Source organism: Palaemon carinicauda, chromosome 30 (assembly GCF_036898095.1).
Source record: "Palaemon carinicauda isolate YSFRI2023 chromosome 30, ASM3689809v2, whole genome shotgun sequence".
In the NCBI taxonomy this organism is placed as follows: Eukaryota; Metazoa; Arthropoda; class Malacostraca; order Decapoda; family Palaemonidae; genus Palaemon; species Palaemon carinicauda.
Genome location: NC_090754.1, coordinates 18,317,856 through 18,340,071, shown reverse-complemented (window position 1 = coordinate 18,340,071; position 22,216 = coordinate 18,317,856). Strand labels below are relative to the sequence as shown.

General features: G+C 39.8%; 1 protein-coding gene across 3 annotated transcripts in view; it reads right to left on the bottom strand.

The window, feature by feature from the left end:
• Positions 1-12,874: 12,874 nt before the first annotated feature.
• Positions 12,875-22,216, bottom strand: part of LOC137622910 (uncharacterized) — a 133,069-nt gene continuing 123,727 nt past the window's right edge. For 2 of the 3 annotated variants that reach the window (XM_068353462.1, XM_068353463.1), the window contains one exon: positions 12,875-15,144. In XM_068353462.1, the coding sequence (XP_068209563.1) occupies positions 14,314-15,144 (831 nt within the window). In that variant the 3' untranslated portion in view covers positions 12,875-14,313. The remainder of the gene's footprint in view (positions 15,145-22,216) is intronic. The other variant, XM_068353464.1, reaches the window with a different exon arrangement.

Here is a 22,216-nt window from a genome sequence, read left to right as displayed (position 1 = left end):
AGTGGAAGGACCTCAATCAACGACGAGATGGAGAGACTTTCTTCTATGGATTAAAGAGAAGGAAATCGCTGGTGATACACTCACGCAATCGGTAATTTCGCACAAGGCGAGCGCCATCTTTGCCGATCTCGTGGAAGCCCAGAGAGACGGCGGAGGCGAAGGAACGTTGCAGCAAGCCCCCCCAAGAGTTCAAGGCTTCTCATGGGTGGTTTGATCGCTTTAGGAAGAGGACTGGTATTCACTCAGTCGTCAGGCATGGAGAGGCGGCCAGTTCTGACAAAAAAGCAGCAATCTCCCTGGACAATTCTATCCTGTTCGTAATACTAGGCAGGCAGTTAATTCTAATAGCCAGGCCTTCTCCATCATAAGACTCAATAATACGCAGTACTCTAGAAGTTTTATTCCAGCTGTTACCAAGTTGTGGAATGATCTTCCTAATCGGGTTGTTGAATCAGTAGAACTTCAAAAGTTCAAAGTTGGAGCAAATGCTTTTTTGTTGACCAGGCGGACATGAGTCTTTTTATAGTTTATATATGACATATTTGTTGTTGACGTTGTTAATAGTTTATATATGATATATCTCTTTTGACATTACTTTTTTTTTTAGAATGATTTATTGTTAATTTGTTCTCTTCAGTTATTTATTTCCTTATTTCCTTTCCTCACTGGGCTATTTTTCCCAACACAGTACTCTGTGTTGTGTGTAAATTTCGCTGGTTTTTCTCTGGATTTACCTCAAGATGTCCGACTCCACTGTCACTACATCTAAGTTAAGTAGTGTTTAATAGTAAGAATAAATTTATTAAGTGTACATAACATAATTAGCATTGATACGTTTTTATATCTACCGTCTCCTCCCCCCTCTGCCTCCACCCACTACTAGCTCAAGTCACGTCACTCCAAAGGTAAATAAAATTTTAATTTTTCCTTTACAGTACTGTACAGTATATAATTTTTATTTATCCTGTACATGTTATTTAATTACATACTGTACAGTACATGTATATTATATATAAGTATACTGTAGTACAGTGCTTACTATACTATTTTGTTACTAATTTTCAATGTTTTTACCTGGGGTTTTGTACGCATTAGTTATTCTATTGCCCGCCATACGACATTTTCACCATACGATACCAACTCCAGAACGGATTAATGTCGTATGGCGGGGGCCTACTGCACTAGTTAGCGGGAGGGTAGGAGGAGTAGCTGGCCACCCTGCTCTCACACTCATACCTGTGTAGTCTGGTCACTTTTTATTGCAGGCAGGAATTCTTGTGGGATAGGTGATGGTGGGCCAATTTGTATAAATAGCTCCAGGTTTGTATATGATAGGAAAAATAGAAATTACTTCCAAATTTGTTATTTGTTCTGACACTCATACAATCCTTATGGTATTTATTAGGGATGACTCACCCCTTAGGAGGGTGGGATACCAGACCAACTGGTTGGTCTTTGATTTGGGGTTTTCCTGTACGTGCTCCGCACATAACAGAGGAATCCTGACACCTAGCTAAACTAAATGTGCAAAGCATGGTTAGCGGCCTGAGCAATTTTGGGGAATGTGTGATGCTACCCGTGTGACTAGTCCAGGCAAAACATTCTCGGAAACGTAGGAATCTTAGAAGTAACCAGAGACGTTTCCCAATCCCACCTCACCCGGGGGTATGGGGATGGAACAAGTATATCTACCTATATCAAGTCACACAAGGGAAATGGTTATACCTACAGATAGTGGAGATCAGCAGTACCGTAGGAGCTGTTGCCCCGTATGGAGGAGGGGGGGGTAAATGAAAAAAAGAAAGAGCCAGTCATTCTTTGTCAATCATCCCTGCTTATCCTTGATTAACTCTCCCCTTACCATCTGCTACTTGTCCATCAAGGAGCTCAAGGCATTATAAACCATTTATGGTGTAGCCATTAGAGGGACAATAAAGTGTCTTTATGTTCTTGTGGGTCACGTCTTGCAGGAAGTGGGAGGTGAAGGTCTCGTAATGCATTCACCTCGCCACTGACATGGCCTGCATCACAGAGTAGCTGCTTGTAAACCTTAGGGACATATTCCTACCTTTATCGTAACAAACTCTAGGTCACCTCTATGAGGAGAAGGCTAAGGATTCCATGTCCAATCCATGACCTTGTGGATCCCCGTCAAGAAAGTGTTCCTGGTGAGCCTTCTTTAATGTTCCCAGGGCTGGCAAAGCGTGCCCAACCCTTGGGACGAACTATTGTATCTTCCTCAAGTTAATCACTGGTGTACTCGCTGTTGATGCAGACCATTAATCATGCTATAAAGAACTTCCAGTCCGAAGGGCTTGTGACCTGTTGTCCGAACTGTCTGAAAGAGGTCGGATGTTACTTGGTTCCTCGTTGTGAGTGAGACGTTGAGAGCGACTCATAGGGTATGACTACTCTCTTGGCCGAGGGTAATAATGCGAGAGACTTGTCCTTAGGGTCAGGTGAAGATCTGCTGTCTAGGAGTTCTGGGTCATCAGAGGCACCCTTAAGACCAAAGAAACCAAAACATGCTCGTTTACTGGTTGTATCATCCAACTGTGGGTAGGTAGGCTTGAACTCTTGATGAAGAGCAACAATGGCTACGTGGAAGAAAGGTTTAGCTTTTCAGTGTGGAGATGGTCAAGGAACGAACAGTGGCCTCCCATTGCCTAAGCTTAAGAGCGGCCTTCCTTCCTATGGTAAATTGAGGGCCTATTACTGGAATAGTGCCCTTAAGAGAAGACAAACTTTACACAATCCTCACCACAAAGAAAACAGTCCCCTGGTTTGGGAGACCAAAGCTGAAGAAAACTTTGGTATCCAGACTTTCTCTGTGCAACTTGTTGCGAAAAGGGGTTATACCCCCAAAGAGAGAAGAAGCTGGATGGTTTCCAGGCGTGAGGTTGCAGCGAAGCTACGCTTAGTGAGAGATGTTCACCTGTGGGTGTCAGAGTAGATTGTGCTGTAAGGGAAGTTCTCAATGGGTTCTCCGAGAGGAGTTGTAGACGTGTCATTGTTTGTGACGAGTCTTGCTAGCAAGGTGAGTATGATGGGCTAGCTGAGTCTCCTAACGAGACAAAACTGCTGACGAGGCTTGTTTGGTGGCGTGTATGGGAGAAGCCATTTATCCTCGGAAGAATTGCTCAAAGGTAGGCTAAAATATGAAAAGTCTTTCTCCAGCAGGAAGAAGAAGAGATGAATGCCTGTGGCTGTTATCCGTGCTGCCTCCCGAAAATAAGAAGTCCCTGAACAGAGGCTGGAGGGGGTGGATTGGCAAATTCTAAATCCCGTAGACAGAATCCCTCGAAGGGAACACCAAATAGGTGAAGGAAATGTTTTCCGTGAATGGGTAAACAGACGAATCTCTGCCGTCACCATAGGCGATTCTTCCTGAAGCAAGAAAAATGACAAATTCGTAGATAATTTGTATTTTTCCTAACTATACAAACCTTAGCTATTTAATAAGGGTATTACTTTCGGCGTAGCTGAAATGACGAGCCATTAATTTTTAACGAGGGGTAACCACCCACACCGCTAGTTAGCGGAGGATAGGGAGGGTAGCTTGCTACTGCTCCCCATCACACACCTGTGCTTGGAGGTAGGACTTCAAGGGGGATAGGGCTGGCGGGCAAGTTTGGTTAAATAGCTAAGGTTTGAGGAAAAATACAAATTATCTACGAATTTGTCATTTGTTCAATAACTGGAATACAAACCACGCTATTTAATAGGAGTGACTCACCCATTAGGAAGGGTGGACATCCCAGCTAATATCACAAATTTTTAGTAATTTGTATTTTTCCTAACATACTTACCAAGAACTACTTTCTTAGGAGGTACCTGGAATCTCCTCTCAACCGACCAGAGTTTTGTGTAGTTTACCCTACTTCCATTTTCTGTGAGGACTACCCCAGGCGGAAGGATACGTGCCCTGAGGCTAGTCCCGAGCCAGGTCGCGCGTTAGCTTGGGTCTCGACCCTCAGTAAGTTCTTGGATGTTAAAAATAACTAAGGGTCAGAAAGGCACTCGGGGAAGGAAGAGAGGGCCATTACCCGAAAGTAGTTCTCGGTAAGTATGTTAGGAAAAATACAAATTACTAAAAATTTGTGATTTGTTCCAACACAGACTTACCTCGAACTACTTTCTTAGGAGACTTACACTTCAGGAGGTGGGAGTGTCTACCTGACCTAGACCCAACTAAGCAGAACGGCTGAGAACCTAGATAGGAGGCTAGGTTCTATGGTTGACGGAAAACGAACCGTAGGAAAACTACACAAATAGTGCTGCCAAAAAGGTCCAAACCATCTTCGGGATAGCCAAGATCATCCAATACTTTTACATATAGCTTTGAATGCAAATACCTCCTAACTGTGATCCTTTCTCCCATTCATCCAAGCAGGCAGTAATAACTAATGTAGAAATATCTACGCCATTTAAATAAAATAAAAATAAACAAGTAAATAAATGAACAAATAAAACAGAGAAAATATATACAATATATAAATATACATACATACATATACCAAGGCACTTCCCCCAATTTTGGGGGGTAGCCGACATCAACAAATGAAACAAAACAAAAAAAGGGGACCTCTACTCTCTACATTCCTCCCAGCCTGACAAGGGATTCAACTGAGTTCAGCTGGTACTGCTAGGGTACCACAGCCCATCCTCCCCAGTTATCTACCACAGATGAAGCTTCATAATGCTGAATCCCCTACTTTCGCGGTCATCTAAGGCACCAAAGGAAGCAGCAGGGCCTACCGGAACTGCGTCACAATCGCTCGCCATTCATTCCTATTTCTAGCACACTCTCTTGCCTCTCTCACATCTATCCTGTTATCACCCAGAGCTTTCTTCCCTCCATCCATCCACCCAAACCTTGGCCTTCCTCCTGTACTTCTCCCATCAACTCTTGCATTCATCACCTTCTTTAGCAGACAGCCACTTTCCATTCTCTCAACATGGCCAAACCACCTCAACACATTCATATCCACTCTAGCTGCTAACTCATTTCTTACACCCGTTCTCACCCTCACTACTTCGTTCCTAACCCTATCAACTCGAGATACACCAGCCATACTCTTCAGACATTTCATCTCAAAAAAATTCAATTTCTGTCTCTCCGTCACTTTTACTCCCCACAACTCCGATCCATACATCACAGTTGGTACAATCACTTTCTCATATAGAACTCTCTTTACATTCATGCCCAACCCTCTATTTTTAACTACATTTGCAACCTTCATTCACTCTCTGACGTACATCTGCTTCCACTCCACCATTTGCTGCAACAACAGACCGCAAGTACTTAAACTGATCCACTTCCTCAAGTAACTCTCCATTCAATATGACATTCAACCTTGCACCACCTTCCCTTCTCGTACATCTCATAACCTTACTCTTACCCACATTAACTCTCAACTTCCTTCTCTCACACACCCTTCCAAATTCTGTCACTAGTCGGTCAAGCTTCTCTTCTGTGTCTACAACCAGTACAGTATCATCCGCAAACAACAACTGATTTACCTCCCATTCATGGTCATTCTCCTCTACCAGGCTTAATCCTCGTCCAAGCACTCGAGCATTCACCTCTCTCACCACTCCAACATAAAAGTTAAACAACCACGGTGACATCACACATCCCTGTCTCAGCCCCACTCTTACCGGAAACCAATCACTCAATTCATTTCCTATTCTAACACATGCTTTACTACCTTTGTAGAAACTTTTCACTGCTTGCAACAACCTTCCACCAACTCCATATAACCTCATCACATTCCACATTGCTTCCCTTTCAACTCTATCATACGCTTTCTCCAGATCCATAAACGCAACATACATCTTACCTTTTGCTAAATATTTCTCGCATATCTGCCTAACTGTAAAAATCTGATTCATACAACCCCTACCTCTTCTAAAACCACCCTGTACTTCTAAGATTGCATTCTCTGTTTTATCCCTAATCCTATTCATCAGTACTCTACCATACACTTTTCCAACTACACTCAACAAACTAATACCTCTTGAATTACCACACTCATGCACATCTCCCTTACCCTTATATAGTGGTACAATACATGCACAAACCCAATCTACTGGTACCATTGACATCACAAAACACATATTAAACAATCTCACCAACCATTCAAGTACAGTCACACCCCCTTCCTTCAACATCTCAGCTCTCACACATTCAATTTCTGTCTCTCCGTCACTTTCATTTCCCCACAACTCCGATCCATACATCACAGTTGGTACAATCACTTTCTCATATAGAACTCTCTTTACATTCATGCCCAACCCTCTATTTTTAACTACTAACTTAACTGCCCCCAACACTTTGCAACCTTTCACTCTCTGACGTACATCTGCTTCCACTCATGCTGCCTCATGGAGGCAGCATGAGGAAGGGCAGTGAATGGTGGAATGAAGGAGTGAAGGTAAAAGTGGAAGAGAAAAAGAGGGCTTTTGAAGAATGGCTGCAGAGTAATAGTGTAGAGAAGTATGAAAAATATAAAGAAAAAAATGTGGAAGTAAAGTGCAAGGTACGTGAGGCAAAGAGGGCAGCTGACCTGAGGTGGGGTCAGGGATTGGGTCATTCATATGAAGAGAATAAGAAGTAGATTTGGAAAGAAGTGAAGAGAGTAAGGAAGGCTGGCTCAAGAATTGAAGAGACAGCGGAAGATGGAAATGGGAGGTTGTTAAAAGGAGAGGAGGCAAGGAAAAGATGGGCGGAATATTTTGAAAGTTTACTGAATGTTAAGGATAATAGGGAGGCAGATATAATTGCTGTTGCAGGTGTTGAGGTGCCAGTGATGGGAGATGAGAATGAGAGAGAGATTACAATAGATGAAGTGAAGAGAGCACTAGATGAAACGAGAGTAGGAAAAGCGTCTGGTATGGATGGTGTGAGAGCTGAGATGTTGAAGGAAGGGGGTGTGACTGTACTTGAATTTTTGGTGAGATTGTTTAATATGTGTTTTGTGTTGTCAATGGTACCAGTAGATTGGGTTTGTGCATGTATTGTACCACTATATAAGGGTAAGGGAGATGTGCATGAGTGTTGTAATTCAAAAGGTATTAGTTTGTTAAGCGTAGTTGGAAAAGTGTATGGTAGAGTAATGATTAATAGGATTAAGGATAAAACAGAGAATGCAATCCTAAAAATACAGGGTGGTTTTAGAAGAGGTAGGGGTTGTATGAATCAGATTTTTAAAGTAAGGCAGATATGCGAGAAATATTTAGCAAAAGGCAAGGAGGTGTATGTTGCGTTTATGGATCTGGAGAAAGCGTATGATAGAGTTGATAGGGAAGCAATGTGGAATGTGATGAGGTTATATGGAGTTGGTGGAAAGTTGTTGCAAGCAGTGTAAAGTTTCTACAAAGGTAGTAAAGCATGTGTTAGGATAGGAAATGAAGTGAGTGATTGGTTTCCGGTGAGAGTGGGGCTGAGACAGGGATGTGTGATGTCACCGTGGTTGTTTAACTTGTATGTTGATGGAGTGGTGTGAGAGGTGAATGCTCAAGTGCTTGGACGAGGTTTAAAACTGGTAGACGAGAATGACCAAGAATGGGAGGTAAATCAGATGTTGTTTGCGGATGATACTGTACTGGTTGCAGACACAGAAGAGAAGCTTGGCCAATTAGTGACAGAATTTGGAAGTGTGTGTGAGAGAAGGAAGTTGAGAGTTAATGTGGGTAAGAGTGAGGTTATGAGATGTACGAGAAGGGAAGGTGGTGCAAGGTTGAATGTCATGTTGAATGGAGAGTTACTTGAGGAGGTGGATCAGTTTAAGTACTTGCGGTCGGTTGTTGCAGCAAATGGTGGAGTGGAAGCAGATGTACGTCAGTGAGTGAATGAAGGTTGCAAAGTGTTGGGGGCAGTTAAGGGAGTAGTAAAAAATAGAGGGTTGGGCATGAATGTAAAGAGAGTTCTATATGAGAAAGTGATTGTACCAACTGTGATGTATGGATCGGAGTTGTGGGGAATGAAAGTGACGGAGAGACAGAAATTGAATGTGTTGAGATGAAGTGTCTAAGGAGTATGGCTGGTGTATCTCGAGTAGCTAGGGTTAGGAACGAAGTGGTGAGAGTGAGAACGGGTGTAAGAAATGAGTTAGCAGCTAGAGTGGATATGAATGTGTTGAGGTGGTTTGGCCATGTTGAGAGAATGGAAAATGGCTGTCTGCTAAAGGTGATGAATGCAAGAGTTGATGGGAGAAGTACAAGAGGAAGGCCAAGGTTTGGGTGGATGGATGGAGTGAAGAAAGCTCTGGGTGATAGGAGGATGGATGTGAGAGAGGCAAGAGAGCGTGCTAGAAATAGGAATGAATGGCGAGCGATTGTGATGCAGTTCCGGTAGGCACTGCTGCTGCCTCCGATGCCTTAGATGACCGCGGAGGTAGCAGCAGTAGGGGATTCAGCATTATGAAGCTTCACCTGTGGTGGATAATGTGGGAGGTTGGGCTGTGGCACCCTAGCAGTACCAGCTGAACTCGGTTGAGTCCCTTGTTAGGCTGGAGGAACGTAGAGAGTAGAGGTCCCCTTTTTTGTTTTGTTTCATTTGTTGATGTCGGCTACCCCCCAAAATTGGGGGAAGTGCCTTGGTGTATGTATGTATGTATACATATATACATAAATACATATATATATATATATATATATATATATATATATATATATATATATATATATATATATATATATATATTTGCATATATAAATAGAGAGAAATATTTATAGAGTTCGGACAGCAATACTAAAGAAAGTTTAAAAATTAGAAGGTCAAAGTAACATTGAGAAGAAATAGGTGAGAGAGAGAAACTTGGATTCAAACTGGTTGGCAAGATGAGACTGCAGGGTGAGAAGAGTCTAGAGGAGACAAGTGCTGGGCGAGGTCTGCTCAAGAAGAGGACACCAAACAGGTGAAGGAAGTCTCTCACACAGACAGGAAAAAAAAAGGCGACCAACATCTGCTGCCACTGTCGGCAATTCTAACCGTAAGCAGGATGATTGCCGAACAGTGTCTGGTGGAGGGACTTTCCCTCTGAAGGGAAAATTCCAACACCTGAGGGCAACCCTCCAGGGAGCACTCTCTGCTTCCGCTCAATGAGCTCTATCAGTATTATTATAATTATCAATTGCTAAGCTACAACCTTAGTTGGAAAAGCAGGATGTTATAAGCCCAGGGGCCCCAAACAAGGAAAATAGCTGTGAGGAAAGGAAACAAGGAAAAATTAATAGTTTAAGAGACAGTGAAAGATGGAAATGGAAGGTTGTTAAAAGGAGAGGAGGCAAGGAAAAGATGGGCGGAATATTTTGAAAGTTTACTGAATGTTGAGGATAAAAGGGAGGCAGATATAATTGCTGTTGCAGGTGTTGAGGTGCCAGTGATGGGAGATGACAAAGAGAGAGATTACAATAGATGAAGTGAGGAGAGCACTAGATGGAACGAGAGTAGGAAAAGCATCTGGTATGGATAGTGTGAGAGCCGAGATGTTGAAGGAGGGGGGTGTGACTGTACAGTACTTGAATGGTTGGTGAGATTGTTTAATATGTGTTTTGTGTTGTCAATGATACCAGTAGATTGGGTTTGTGCATGTATTGTACCACTATATAAGGGTAAGGGAGATGTGCATGATTGTTGTAATTCAAGAGGTATTAGTTTGTTAAGCGTAGTTGGAAAGGCGTATGGTAGAGCAATGATTAATAGGATCAAGGATAAAACAGAGAATGCAATCTTAGAAGTACAGGGTGGTTTTAGAAGAGGTAGGGGTTGTATGAATCAGATTTTTACAGTTAGGCAGATATGCGAGAAATATTTAGCAAAAGGTAAGGAGATGTATGTTGCGTTTATGGATCTGGAGAAAGCGTATGATAGAGTTGATAGGGAAGCAATGTGGAATGTGACGAGGTTATATGGAGTTGGTGGAAGGTTGTTGCAAGCAGTGAAAAGTTTCTACAAAGGTAGTAAAGCATGTGTTAGGATAGGAAATGAATTGAGTGATTGGTTTCCGGTGAGAGTGGGGCTGAGACAGGGATGTGTGATGTCGCCGTGGTTGTTTAACTTGTATGTTGATGGATTGGTGTGAGAGGTGAATGCTCAAGTGCTTGGACGAGGTTTAAAACTGGTAGACGAGAATGACCAAGAATGGGAGGTAAATCAGTTTTTGTTTGCGGATGATACTGTACTGGTTGCAGACACAGAAGAGAACTTGGCCAATTAGTGACAGAATTTGGAAGTGTGTGTGAGAGAAGGAAGTTGAGAGTTAATGTGGGTAAGAGTAAGGTTATGAGATGTACGAGAAGGGAAGGTGGTGCAAGGTTGAATGTCATGTTGAATGGAGAGTTACTTGAGGAGGTGGATCAGTTTAAGTACTTGCGGTCGGTTGTTGCAGCAAATGGTGGAGTGGAAGCAGATGTACGTCAGAGAGTGAATGAAGGTTGCAAAGTGTTGGGGGCAGTTAAGGGAGTAGTAAAAAATAGAGGGTTGGGCATGAATGTAAAGAGAGTTCTATATGAGAAAGTGATTGTACCAACTGTGATGTATGGATCAGAGTTGTGGGGAATGAAAGTGATGGAGAGACAGAAATTGAATGTGTTGAGATGAAGTGTCTAAGGAGTATGGCTGGTGTATCTCGAGTAGCTAGGGTTAGGAACGAAGTGGTGAGGGTGAGAACGGGTGTAAGAAATGAGTTAGCAGCTAGAGTGGATATGAATGTGTTGAGGTGGTTTGGCCATGTTGAGAGAATGGAAAATGGCTGTCTGCTAAAGAAGGTGATGAATGCAAGAGTTGATGGGAGAAGTACTAGAGGAAGGCCAAGGTTTGGGTGGATGGATGGAGTGAAGGAAGCTCTGGGTGATAGGAGGATAGATGTGAGCGAGGTAAGAGAGCGTGCTAGAAATAGGAATGAATGGCGAGCGATTGTGACGCAGTTCTGGTAGGCCCTGCTGCTGCCTCCGATGCCTTAGATGACCGCGGAGGTAGCAGCAGTACCAGCTGAACTCGGTTGAGTCCCTTGTTAGGCTGGGAGGAACGTAGAGAGTAGAGGTCCCCTTTTTGTTTTTGTTTCTTTGTTGATGTCGGCTACCCCCTAAAATGGGGGAAGTGCCTTGGTAAATGTATTTATATAAACTATAAATACTTTAAAACAAGAGGAAGAGAAATTAGATAGAATAGTGTGCCCGAGTATACCCTCAAGCAAGAAAACTCTAACCCAAGACAGTGGAAGACCGTGGTATAGAGGCTATGGCACTACCCAAGACTAGAGAACAGTGGTTTGATTTTGGAGTGTCCTCTTAGAAGAGCTGTTTACCATAGCTAAAGTCTCTCTTCTACCCTTACCAAGAGGAAAGTAGCCACTGAACAATTACAGTGCGGTAGTTAACCCCTTGGGTGAAGAAGAATTGTTTGGTAATCTCTGTGTTGTCAGGTGTATGAGGACAGAGGAGAATCTGTAAAGAATAGGCCAGACTATTTATTGTATGTGTAGGCAAAGGGAAAGAACCGTAACCAGAGAGAAGGATCCAATGTAATACTGTCTGGCCAGTCAAAGGACCCCATAACTCTCTGGCGGTAGTATCTCAACGGGTGGCTGGTGCCCTGGCCAACCTACTACCTCAAATTAAAGGTTGATGTAGAGTTGCCTGGGAAACGAAGCCGAAGCTTGTTTTTGGGTTACCTGAAGAAAGATGTCAACACAATGGATAAGAATGGACGAATCCAATTCCTGCCGGAGAAATCCCCCAAAGGGGAGACCGAACAGGTGAAGGAAGTCACTCCCGCAGCCAGGAAAAGGTGATCAACATCTGTTGCCGGTGTCGCCAATTCTCCCTGTAAGCAAAAAGATTGCAGAACGGTAACTGGTGGAGGGACTTCCCATGGAAGGGAAAATTCTAACACCTGGAGGCAAACCTCCGGGGAAGCACTCTCTGCTTCCCCTCAACGAGCTATACCTCAGATTGAAGGTCAGCATAGTGTGTTGCATAAGAAATAAAGCTGAAGCTTGTTTCTGGGTTCTAAACAGTTACTGCTCCAATGGTTGGGAACTGCCGCAGGTGCAGGTGAAAAAGATGGATTATCCAACTTCGCACTCCTTACGTCAGCTACTGGCGCTGAGGAAAACATAAGAGAGAATGAAAACTCCCCCTCAGGACAACAACCTAATCCACAGAAAGGAAAGGTTTACTGTAAGAGGAGCAGGAGCAAGTTAAAGACTAAGCACTCCCTTTGCCAGATACCATTGCCGAACGAAGGAGAGCGGCGTCAAAAGTGCTGTAAAAAATTAGATTAACAATTTTATTTAACTCTAAAATCTAATTTCATTGGCTTAAATAGAACCTGTCAGAAGAACATCTTAACCTGTGGGAGGGAAAGGTGTTCCCCAAGAGGCAAAAGATCTGCTGCATTCAACATAATGAGGGAGAGCGGCGCCGTCATCAAAGAGCAGCAAGACCTTAGTTTAGCAGTCTTCCTTCCGATGAACTCACAGGGAGCAAGTAACGTCAACATTCAAACGGAGGAGAATTCACATAAGACGACTAATGCAGAGCCCGGGTCGTTGGCTGACACCTAAAACTTCAGTCAAGAGAGCCAGAATCCAGCTTTGACATTCTGTATATGAAGTTGTGTTTAAGCAAACAACACTCGTTGAAGGTTTTTTGGGTTGGTCTAAAGTTCTTGCATTGATATTCAAGTTTTATAAAATAAATTGCTTTCTTTAAAAAATCCATTGACAAAATCAAAAGTAACTACTGTATGTCTCTGACAAGTCTCACTCTAGTTATTATCCGGACACATTTCTTCACTTACTTACAATTGCCAATCTCTCATCAGCATTATTATTGAAGGTTAAAATAAAACAAAATAATAATTTGTCACTTTTATTTATAAAAAATAATCCTCTTCATCACTAATTACAAATCCATTCAAAACCACACATTTTACCAGTTCACACACAAATAATAGGAGGCTGAAAATAAGCATGAAAGCTTTCGAAATGAAGGCTATAAAATCCACCATTTATAAAGTTCCAATGTTATTAACATAATTCAATTTACAACAATGAGATCTCAATCATTTAAAATAATAAATATGAAAAGGAATTATATTACACCTGTACACATATGTACAATTTTTCAATGATTATGCTTATATAAGCAATTGGAACTTGGCAAATTACTATACCTTATAAATCAACAATTTGTTTCCAATACTTTTTACATATTTACATACAGTATATGGAAAAAAAGATATCACAAAATATATACAAGTTTTAATTACTTTACTTGTACTATAGTGTTCCAACATCACAGAATAAATGGCAACTCATTTGAAAGGTCAATACACTAAAAACAAAACCAAAAAAAAAAAGGAAAAAAAAGGGGGAAAAATGGATGATGCAAGTAAAGTCTTAAGCAAGCTTTTCACAGACTTTAATTAAGCCCAACCTGGTAACAATTAAATTTTGTCATACTTTTACAGGCATCACCACTATCATTGCACAGTACAATATTCAACATTTGTAGGAAATTCTCAGTACAAAGACTGTGATAAAGTTTCATTCATAACTGAATTCACTGGACAAAAGAATATTCCCAACTGCACAATTTTGTCAAAACATTTTCAATTAGATTTTATCCTGTGATTTATATTTACCAAAGTCTAAGCTCTTTAAGTTACAGCAGAAATTCTACAGGAATAAATTATTGTGTATTGTACCCACAAACATTAATACGGTCAGGAGAGGCATGCAATAGAAATCTTACTATTCAAATTGCATTAAGTTTATTTCACATCTGATTTCATAGTGATTCACACCTGTCATGATTAATGGATTCTAGACTGCTAGTAGGACAAAATTGTAACCAACAATTCTACACAGTATGTGCATAAGATGCTTTGGTAAAATATAATTTAACACTTTTAAACAAAAACCAACAAAATGCCCATATACAAAATGAAATCATATGTCACACTGAACTTTTAACTAAAATTTGAACAGCTACTTTATACTCAGACTTTTCAATTTTTCACAGCTCTTCTTATTCTATAATGTTATTTTCCAAGTACAGTATATAATTATGGTACTGTACTTAGAAATTAAAACTACAAAAAAATTAACACAGAGATTCCGCAGCTTGAATATTTCAGAAAATGTAACAAATATGGGAAAAAAATCTAATTTAAAGTTTTCAATTAAAAAATGAAATTATTGCAATCTGACATGACGTAGACAAATAATTCTTCGATATATTACTAAAACAATATCTTCCAATTCACCTTACTGGGACAGACAAATATTTAGTTTTAATTCCTTACTCAATAACAATTACTTCTGGGTCATCGTTACCTTCAAATACATTTCCTTGTCCTCGATTAGTGCCTACATGCATATTTTGCATAGAAGTACTGGTGATTGGAACAAAAACACCATCTGTAAGCACGAACTTAATGTATGAACAATCTTCAGCAGTCTCCTTTAGCTTTGATTTTGGAATACTAACAGTTGCAAGAGAAGTGTCTTCATCCTCATTCTCATCGGCACTACTTGAATATTCAATATTTAAATCACCATCCATTAAAGGGATAAGATAATGAGGACTTTCCATTGAACTTTCAATCTCCTTCAAGAATTTTACATTATATTTAAGTAAATCTTTCTCCAACTTATGGGCAAACTCCTCTTTAACTTTCCATAAGTGACTCTTTCGATCACCACCCCTTGGTACTACTAATTTTGTAAAGCATCTATTTGTGCTAAGACAATGCCTTAGGGCATTCTGCCAATTATTGGGAGCCGTGCGGTAGTATGGGAAAAAACTTCGGACAAAATTATAAATTTCCTGAACCAGTAAAGTTCCCGTTTTACTGTTCTTCAAAGCCAAAGCAGTGATGCAAGAATATGGGTAGGGTGGTTTTGGAAATCCTTTCCTTTCTTGTGATTGACCATCGGCCTTGAACTTATCGATGGAAGTCCTCCTCATTCCAGTGCTAGGCTGCTTGTTAGTAGCAGGTGATTTGGGGATAGAGGTAGGTGAGGAAAACTCTTCAGAGGTCGACCCTAGCGATGTATGCTCGTCCAAGGCAGTGACTTTCAAGGGTCTTAAGGGAGCAAAAGTAGGTTGCGATGAGGTCTGGGGTGACGACTGGGAAGATACCATGTTTCATTAGTATGAAGGATCATGATAAATATTCAAAGTCAAACTTTTACAGAATAAAGATGTTCATGACACAGTATTCATGAAAGGATTCTTTGATACAGTGAAAATAAATTCAACTGAGTTGCCATTTAAAAGGAATCCTATTACCAATGATTAGCTGGTTAACTTACCAACACATTTTTTCTTCAAGAATTCAGAAGTAGATCCAATGATTACATTTCCAGAGGTTACCAAATTCTTAAATCTGAGCAGTAACATTTTTATTTTATAAAAGAAAGAAAAACTCAATGATATAAAACCCTGAACTGCAATTATATTAACATCATTAGGTAAAACGAATTTATAGTATGCTCACAGTTTTTGGATAGCTGCTATACAGCTGCACAATGCAACTTATATCTTAATGGTTGTTTTTTCATGTTGAAAGGATCAAGTGTGGAGTAAAGGTCAACTAATTATATAGTAGTACTTTGAGTTACGAGTAACTTTGGATACAAGCATAAAGATTTTAATTGGGTTACAATTATTTCATGGGCCTCCACAAATAATTTTGCACTGTATGGCCATTTTCTGTGGTAAAGTACGAACGAGACTATCAAGCAATGTGTGGAAAGCAGTCAGGCAGTGCCAATACACCACCCATGCAGTTTTCACTCCAAGCTCACCCAGATAATTCTTTGGCAGAGTGAGCAGCGAACCTATTTACCAGCAGTGCAATGGCTCATATCCCTGACATTTTAATGAAAAGGCAAAAGCCGGCAACTGTAGAGAGGTTCCTTTTTCAAAATTGAACGAAAGTGTAACAAAGACGAATAAGTGTCTTGAAAGCAAATATTTAAGTGATTCAGTTAGTGATAGTGAACATCGTTTAAGAGAAAGAATTCTCGATATTCTATCCTTAGTCCTCAAGGAGGGAGATTCCATTCCAAGCAGCAACACCCTCCTCCTTGCTGTGACACTCTTCAAGGTAAAATGCAAGTTAATTTTCAATTATTTCCAGATTTCAGTGTGACTCATTAATTTCTATTAATTTCTGATATTATGGGTTATAATTTGTGCAATAATTCCCATTATTAAACATTAAAAAATCTGTGTATTTTTGTATTTCTGGACATGTAGAATGCCTTGAATGAATTTCCTATATTCATTATGGGGAAAATTTATTTATGGATAAGAGCATTTTAAGTTGCGAGCTCATTCCCAAAACAAATTAAACTTGTAACCCAACATACTACTGTATAGGAAAAAATCTTAAATCTAAAAATGGCCAGCTACATATACAGAAGAAAATCTAAATTCTAAAATTAGGAAGGTGCAGGGTGTATTTAAAACTGTATTACACCTAACTGCAAGCAAGCATGCCAAACCATTTCACCTGAAAGCCCTCACCATCTTAAAGTTTGAGAGTAAAGATCATACTACTGAACTAAATAATAACAGGATTTTGATGAGGATAGAGGCCTGAAAATCAGATTTTCTAAGTATATTTATAGAACACAACAAAACAGAAACCATGCATTGGGAGCAGAGAATTTTCAGCAGTCAACAGTAAGCACAAACAAATTTTATAATTTTGTAGACATAGTTACCTTGAAACACAATTTAAAAGCAAAATAAAATGACCTAATGGGTGACTTATCAGTTTCTATCAGTGATAAAGTTTGCAATTAACTAACTACTACAGATTTTCACTAAAGCTGGCACAGGACACAAATAAGCTATCCACATCCAAAGTAATCATATTGATGAACCCTAGTAAAATGGTTAAAAATCACGCTGCTATGTAACAATTGAAAATTAACCTTCCCATATCTAGAAATGAAAATTTTACAATACCTTGAATTTTTCTATAAAGTTCTCTGACATGTCCCTCAGCTGTGATTGTGACAAAGACAATGACCCAAAGACTTAGTACATCTGATGAAATAAGACTATGTCTTAAGAAAATTAAGCAAAGAATGAGGATCAATCCTGAAAATAGTGAGAGACTTGCATGTCAATGATAGATATAAGATTAATCCGGAAGCTCAAAGAAAAGAAAGCAGGAAAGACTTCATTCTATATCTGCCCTATTCATAACCAGTTCTTTTCTTTTCACAAGCAGTGCAACGTTGACCAGTGTTTGAGTGGAACCAATGAGATTTCATTACCACTTTTTTACATTAATAAAAACCTGTGAAGAACGAAACAAAAAATAGTTTCCTCTGCTCTGTTCATTTTTCTCATCTGGTGTCTAATTTTATACATCTGAGTGCAAGATGATCTCTGTCACTTCTGCTGGTGATGCAGTTAGTAAAATAGATAAGTATCTTGATAACTCATATTCTATCAAACTTGAAAAACTGGAAAAGGCAAAGGTTTAAAAACCAACTTTTGGTATGTGAATACTCAAACATTAATACTCTAAGGAGCTGATGCCACTTTGAGAGGTTTCCCATAATATTAGACCAAGGCAGAAGTCTGCATCTTCAAGTTAATCAGGTGACAACTTTCACTGAAGTAGTCAAGATCCTAAAACAATAATCCCCTTCACCAGAAATCTTGTTTCAGATATGAACTAATATCTAGATTTACCTTTGAAGACAAGGATAAAAAGTCCCCTCATAACTGAACATATCAAAGAAGAATTAAAAGCAGCTTGGACAGGATCTTCAGTACAGCGGCTTTTCCTTCAAGATTACCAATCTCCAAATCTACTTTGGTGGGTAACAAATACCACTCAAGAAGGTTGTCTCAATCTTAGTAAGTGACCTTACATCTTACAATGACTTTCTTATCCTTCAACATGATTTTTCCCGTATCAGTATCCTTCTAACAGTTCCCTAGGGGTGACATTACCGAGTTTTCCAGCATATAGGCTATGAAATATAAAAGCCTTAACCGATCTTAAAAATATTCTTATCAAGAAGTTACATATCTGCTTTCATTACTGAACAACTCACTTGAATTTATTAATAAAAATAAGACTCCAATACAGTACATAACTACATGAAGACAAAATTCAATGTAGAAGAATCAGCGACTGGCAGTTACAACATAGCTCTAAACTTTAACAGAGTATTGTGTATGTCACACATAATGCAACTATTTTCACTGGAATGGTTAACTAGCAGAATGGAGCAGGAGACAAAAAGATAACTAAAAGTCAAAGCAATGACAAACCAAAGGTTTGTTTCATAAAAAAAACTGATGATTAAACAAATTAAATTCATAATGGAACTGAGAGGGGAACACATTAATAAAATAAAAAAAATTGAGATGAAAAAATTTAAGCAATGGTACTGGATGAACTGATTCAAGTATTTGACAACATATGATGGAAAGCACTCAAGCCAAGCAAAGATTCTCTTCCAAATATGACAAACTTGAAAGTAATTTGTATTTTTCCTAACGATACAAACCTCCAACTATTTATAGGGATTATACTTCCTTCAAAGCTAAAAGATTAGCCACTACTACCCTACCGCTAATTAGCAAGGGGGGGGGGGGTAGAAGGGGTAGCATGCTACCTCGCTCACACACACAGCTGTGTTGCATCCCCACTTTTTATTGCAGGCAGGACTTATCGGGGACAGGTGATGGCAGGCTAATTTGTATAAATAGATCCAGATTTGTATCGTTAGGAAAAATACAAATGCCCCATAAATTTTTCATGTGTTCATACAAACCCTTTTGCTATTTATAGGGATTGACACACCCCTTGGGAGGGTGAAAGTCTGAACCAACTGGCTGGTATTTGACCAAGGATTTTCCCATACGTGCCCTGCACGTAACAGGGAAAAACCCTGACACCCCGCTAAAAATCTGTGCGAAGCACGGTTAGCAGCCTGAGCAATCTGTGTGATGATATGAGACTACCAGTGACTAGTCTAGGTAAGAATTCTCAAAAATGTAGGAATCTTTGAATAAACCATAGACATTAACCCTTTCACTGCGGAGAACGACTTTAGTTTACTCAGATTCATAACCTTTCACTGCGGAGAATGACTTTACTCCACACCGCCTAAGAAATTTTAAGCTTAGCGCCTTTTGTTGATGATTTATCTGGCCTCTACATGCGGCCATCTGTTGCCGATTTTATGAACTACCCACTCTCTGAAGCTCTCGTCTTTCTTCTCCCATTTACTCTATGATTTTGGTAATTTTTTGTTATTTTTACGTTGTGTCAACATGAAACTATGATATATATGCATGTTTTTTCGATATTAATCAATATTATTCATTGAGTTATCGTAATATCATGCTTTCCAAGGTTTGTTTAGCGTAAGTAAAAGTCTGTTTACATTAGAGCTCAACAGTTGCCATGACAACTACACAAATAAAAACGTATTTCATAGTATTGGATGTTCTAAATGTGACAGATAATGGTGTTTTCAGAAATCAATATAGAAATTAACTCAATTAAATGAATAATAGTCAAATAAACACATTCACAAAGAAAAGAAGTTTCGTGTTTTAAATCCGAAGCTTTGTTTACATTCGACAGCTGACTTTCAGTCTGTTAGTTGCCTATCGGTCCCTTTATTTTCTAACAGCATAATTTAGTGATACAAGTTGTTAATAAAGATATAATTTGTTTATAAATGCTTGTTTCACAGTATCATAAATTTCATATATTATTGTAAATTATGGTATTATTATACTTTTAGCAAAACATTCAATATTGCTCTGCTTTTATCAGTCAGCTGACTTTGTCCTTTTAATTTTTCCCTTTAACTCTGGGTTGAAGAATTATTTTTATTTCTTTTCTTTTATATGTGTGATATGGCCTCCACTTCTCGCCAAGTATCTTTAAAAGAAACAGTAGTTACATATAAAGTGAAACTTCATAAAAAAAAGTGACAGAAATCGACAAGCCATGTGTTTATGTGGAATACAATAAGTATATGAGGGAAGTTGATAATTTTGATCAGCTATGCTCAACATATGCTTACAAAAGAAAGTCAGAAATGGTACCAACCAATTTGGCATTTTATCATTGAGGCCGTATTAGTAGACTCAAACATATAAAATTCAGAATCCCACTGCTAAGTTGAATAAAAAAAAACTAAATTCAGGGAAAAATCATTAACGTAGTGTTAATGATTTTTCCCTGAATTTATTTTTTTAGAAGGGTATAAGCGGAGCAAAACTCAAAGAAAGGGTACATTTTCTAATGCAATAGAATCTAAACTAACTGAAAGGCATTTTCCAGCTCAATATGTTGACAAAAACCCCAAACCACAATGTATTATATGCTCTATCTTGCCAAAGAATTGCTTGATGAAAGGTAAAGGCGAATGTATAGGAAAGCAAACAATCTATTTTTGCGATCAAATTGTTGAAAAGCCCCTTCTTTGTATCATTCCATGTTTTGAGACATATATACCCATAAAGTATACAAAAAGCATTACTAATGTGGAGAATAAATGTATGAGTCAATGATAAATTGGGTGAAGGATTATTAGTGGAATTGATAAAATCATCTTTGGAAAGGAATTTTTGTGATTTTTCTTAATTTTTACCTATTTATCGAAGAATCTAAGGCAAAAAGAGATAAATCCTAAAAACAGAAAGGTTATAGAACACAAAAAAGTTAGTTTCATTAAATTTTGAGCATTTTGAATTTTTAGTGAAAATGTGCACAGAGCTGTGCAACATCCTATTTGAATATCCGCAGCGAAAGGGTTAACCAATCCCACCCCACCAAGGGATATGGTGACGTAACAAGTATATCTCTCTAAACCAAGTTATACAAGGGAAATAGTTTTACACAGACAGTGGAGGCCAGTTTTGCAAAGTGCCGTGGGTTCCCCAATTGGGAAAGACGAAAGAAAGAGCCAGTCATTCTTTGTCATTCATCAGACTTACCCATGGTTAAACTCTGACCTCCACCATCTGCAACTTGTCCATCAAGGAGCCTGAAGTGTTAAAACCATTTATTGAGTAGCCACAACAGGGTCAAAGGAGAATGTCTCCATTTTCTGTGGGTCACGTCTTGCATGAAGTGGCAGGTGAAGGCCGGTAACGCTTTCACCCTTTCACTGGCACAGCTTGCATCACACAGTAGCAGCTTGTAAACATTAAGTGCATATCACTACCCTTAACGTTATGAGCTCTAGGTCTCCTCTATGAGAAAGATCAAGATTTAATGCTCTGTACATGACCATGCGAATCCAAGCCGAGAAAGTGTTCTTAGTTTTCTTTCCCTTGACCTCCCCGAACTGACGAAGAGTGCCGACACTGGGGGGCGAGCTCCAGTAGTTCTCTTGAGGTAGCACCTCAAGTTCCTCCCTGGTATAGTAGCTATTGATCTGGATCAGCGGTCATGCTACGAAGGACTCCCAATCCAAAGGGTTCGAATCTGGGAAACAAGCTGCCAGGAACGAGGTTGAGTATTACCTGACCCATCGCCATAAATGAGACGTTGAAGGCAGCCCACGGGACTTGCCGACTTTCTTGGCCAAAGCCAACACAAGCAGACCTGTCATCGAGGTCAGGTGAAGATCTGCTACTTGGTGTCCTGGGTTGTAGGGGGCACCCTTCAAGGACAGAAGGACGCAAACCATGCTCTGTGGAGGTTTCCCTTCCGACTGAGGGCACGTATGCTCGAAACTCTGTATGAATAGAGGTGATGCCGAAGCAGAGAAAAGGTTAATTCCTTTCAGTTTGAAGGCAAAGCTCAGAGACAAGCGGTGGCCTTTCATTGCTGAGACAGAGAAGCTTTTTCTCCCAAAGGTAAACGAGGCACTCCACAAATGATGGAATAGTGCCATGGAGTGGAGAGATACCCCTTCCACGACACCAACTACAAAAGACAGTGCACTTGGCCTGGTAGACTTTGGCCAAAAATCCATGCAGGTATCCAGATACCTCTCTTTGCAACAACTTGCTGTGGAAAAACTTTTATTGAGAGAGGAGGTACTGAATAGTCTCAAGGCGTGAAGTAACAGCGAAGCTACGGCTTTGTAATAGATGTTCACATGTGGCTGTTAGAGTAGATCGTGTCGTGGAAGAAGTTCTCTTGAGACCTTCCTCGGGAGTTGCAGAGGAGTCAGCTGGGCATGACGAGACTGCC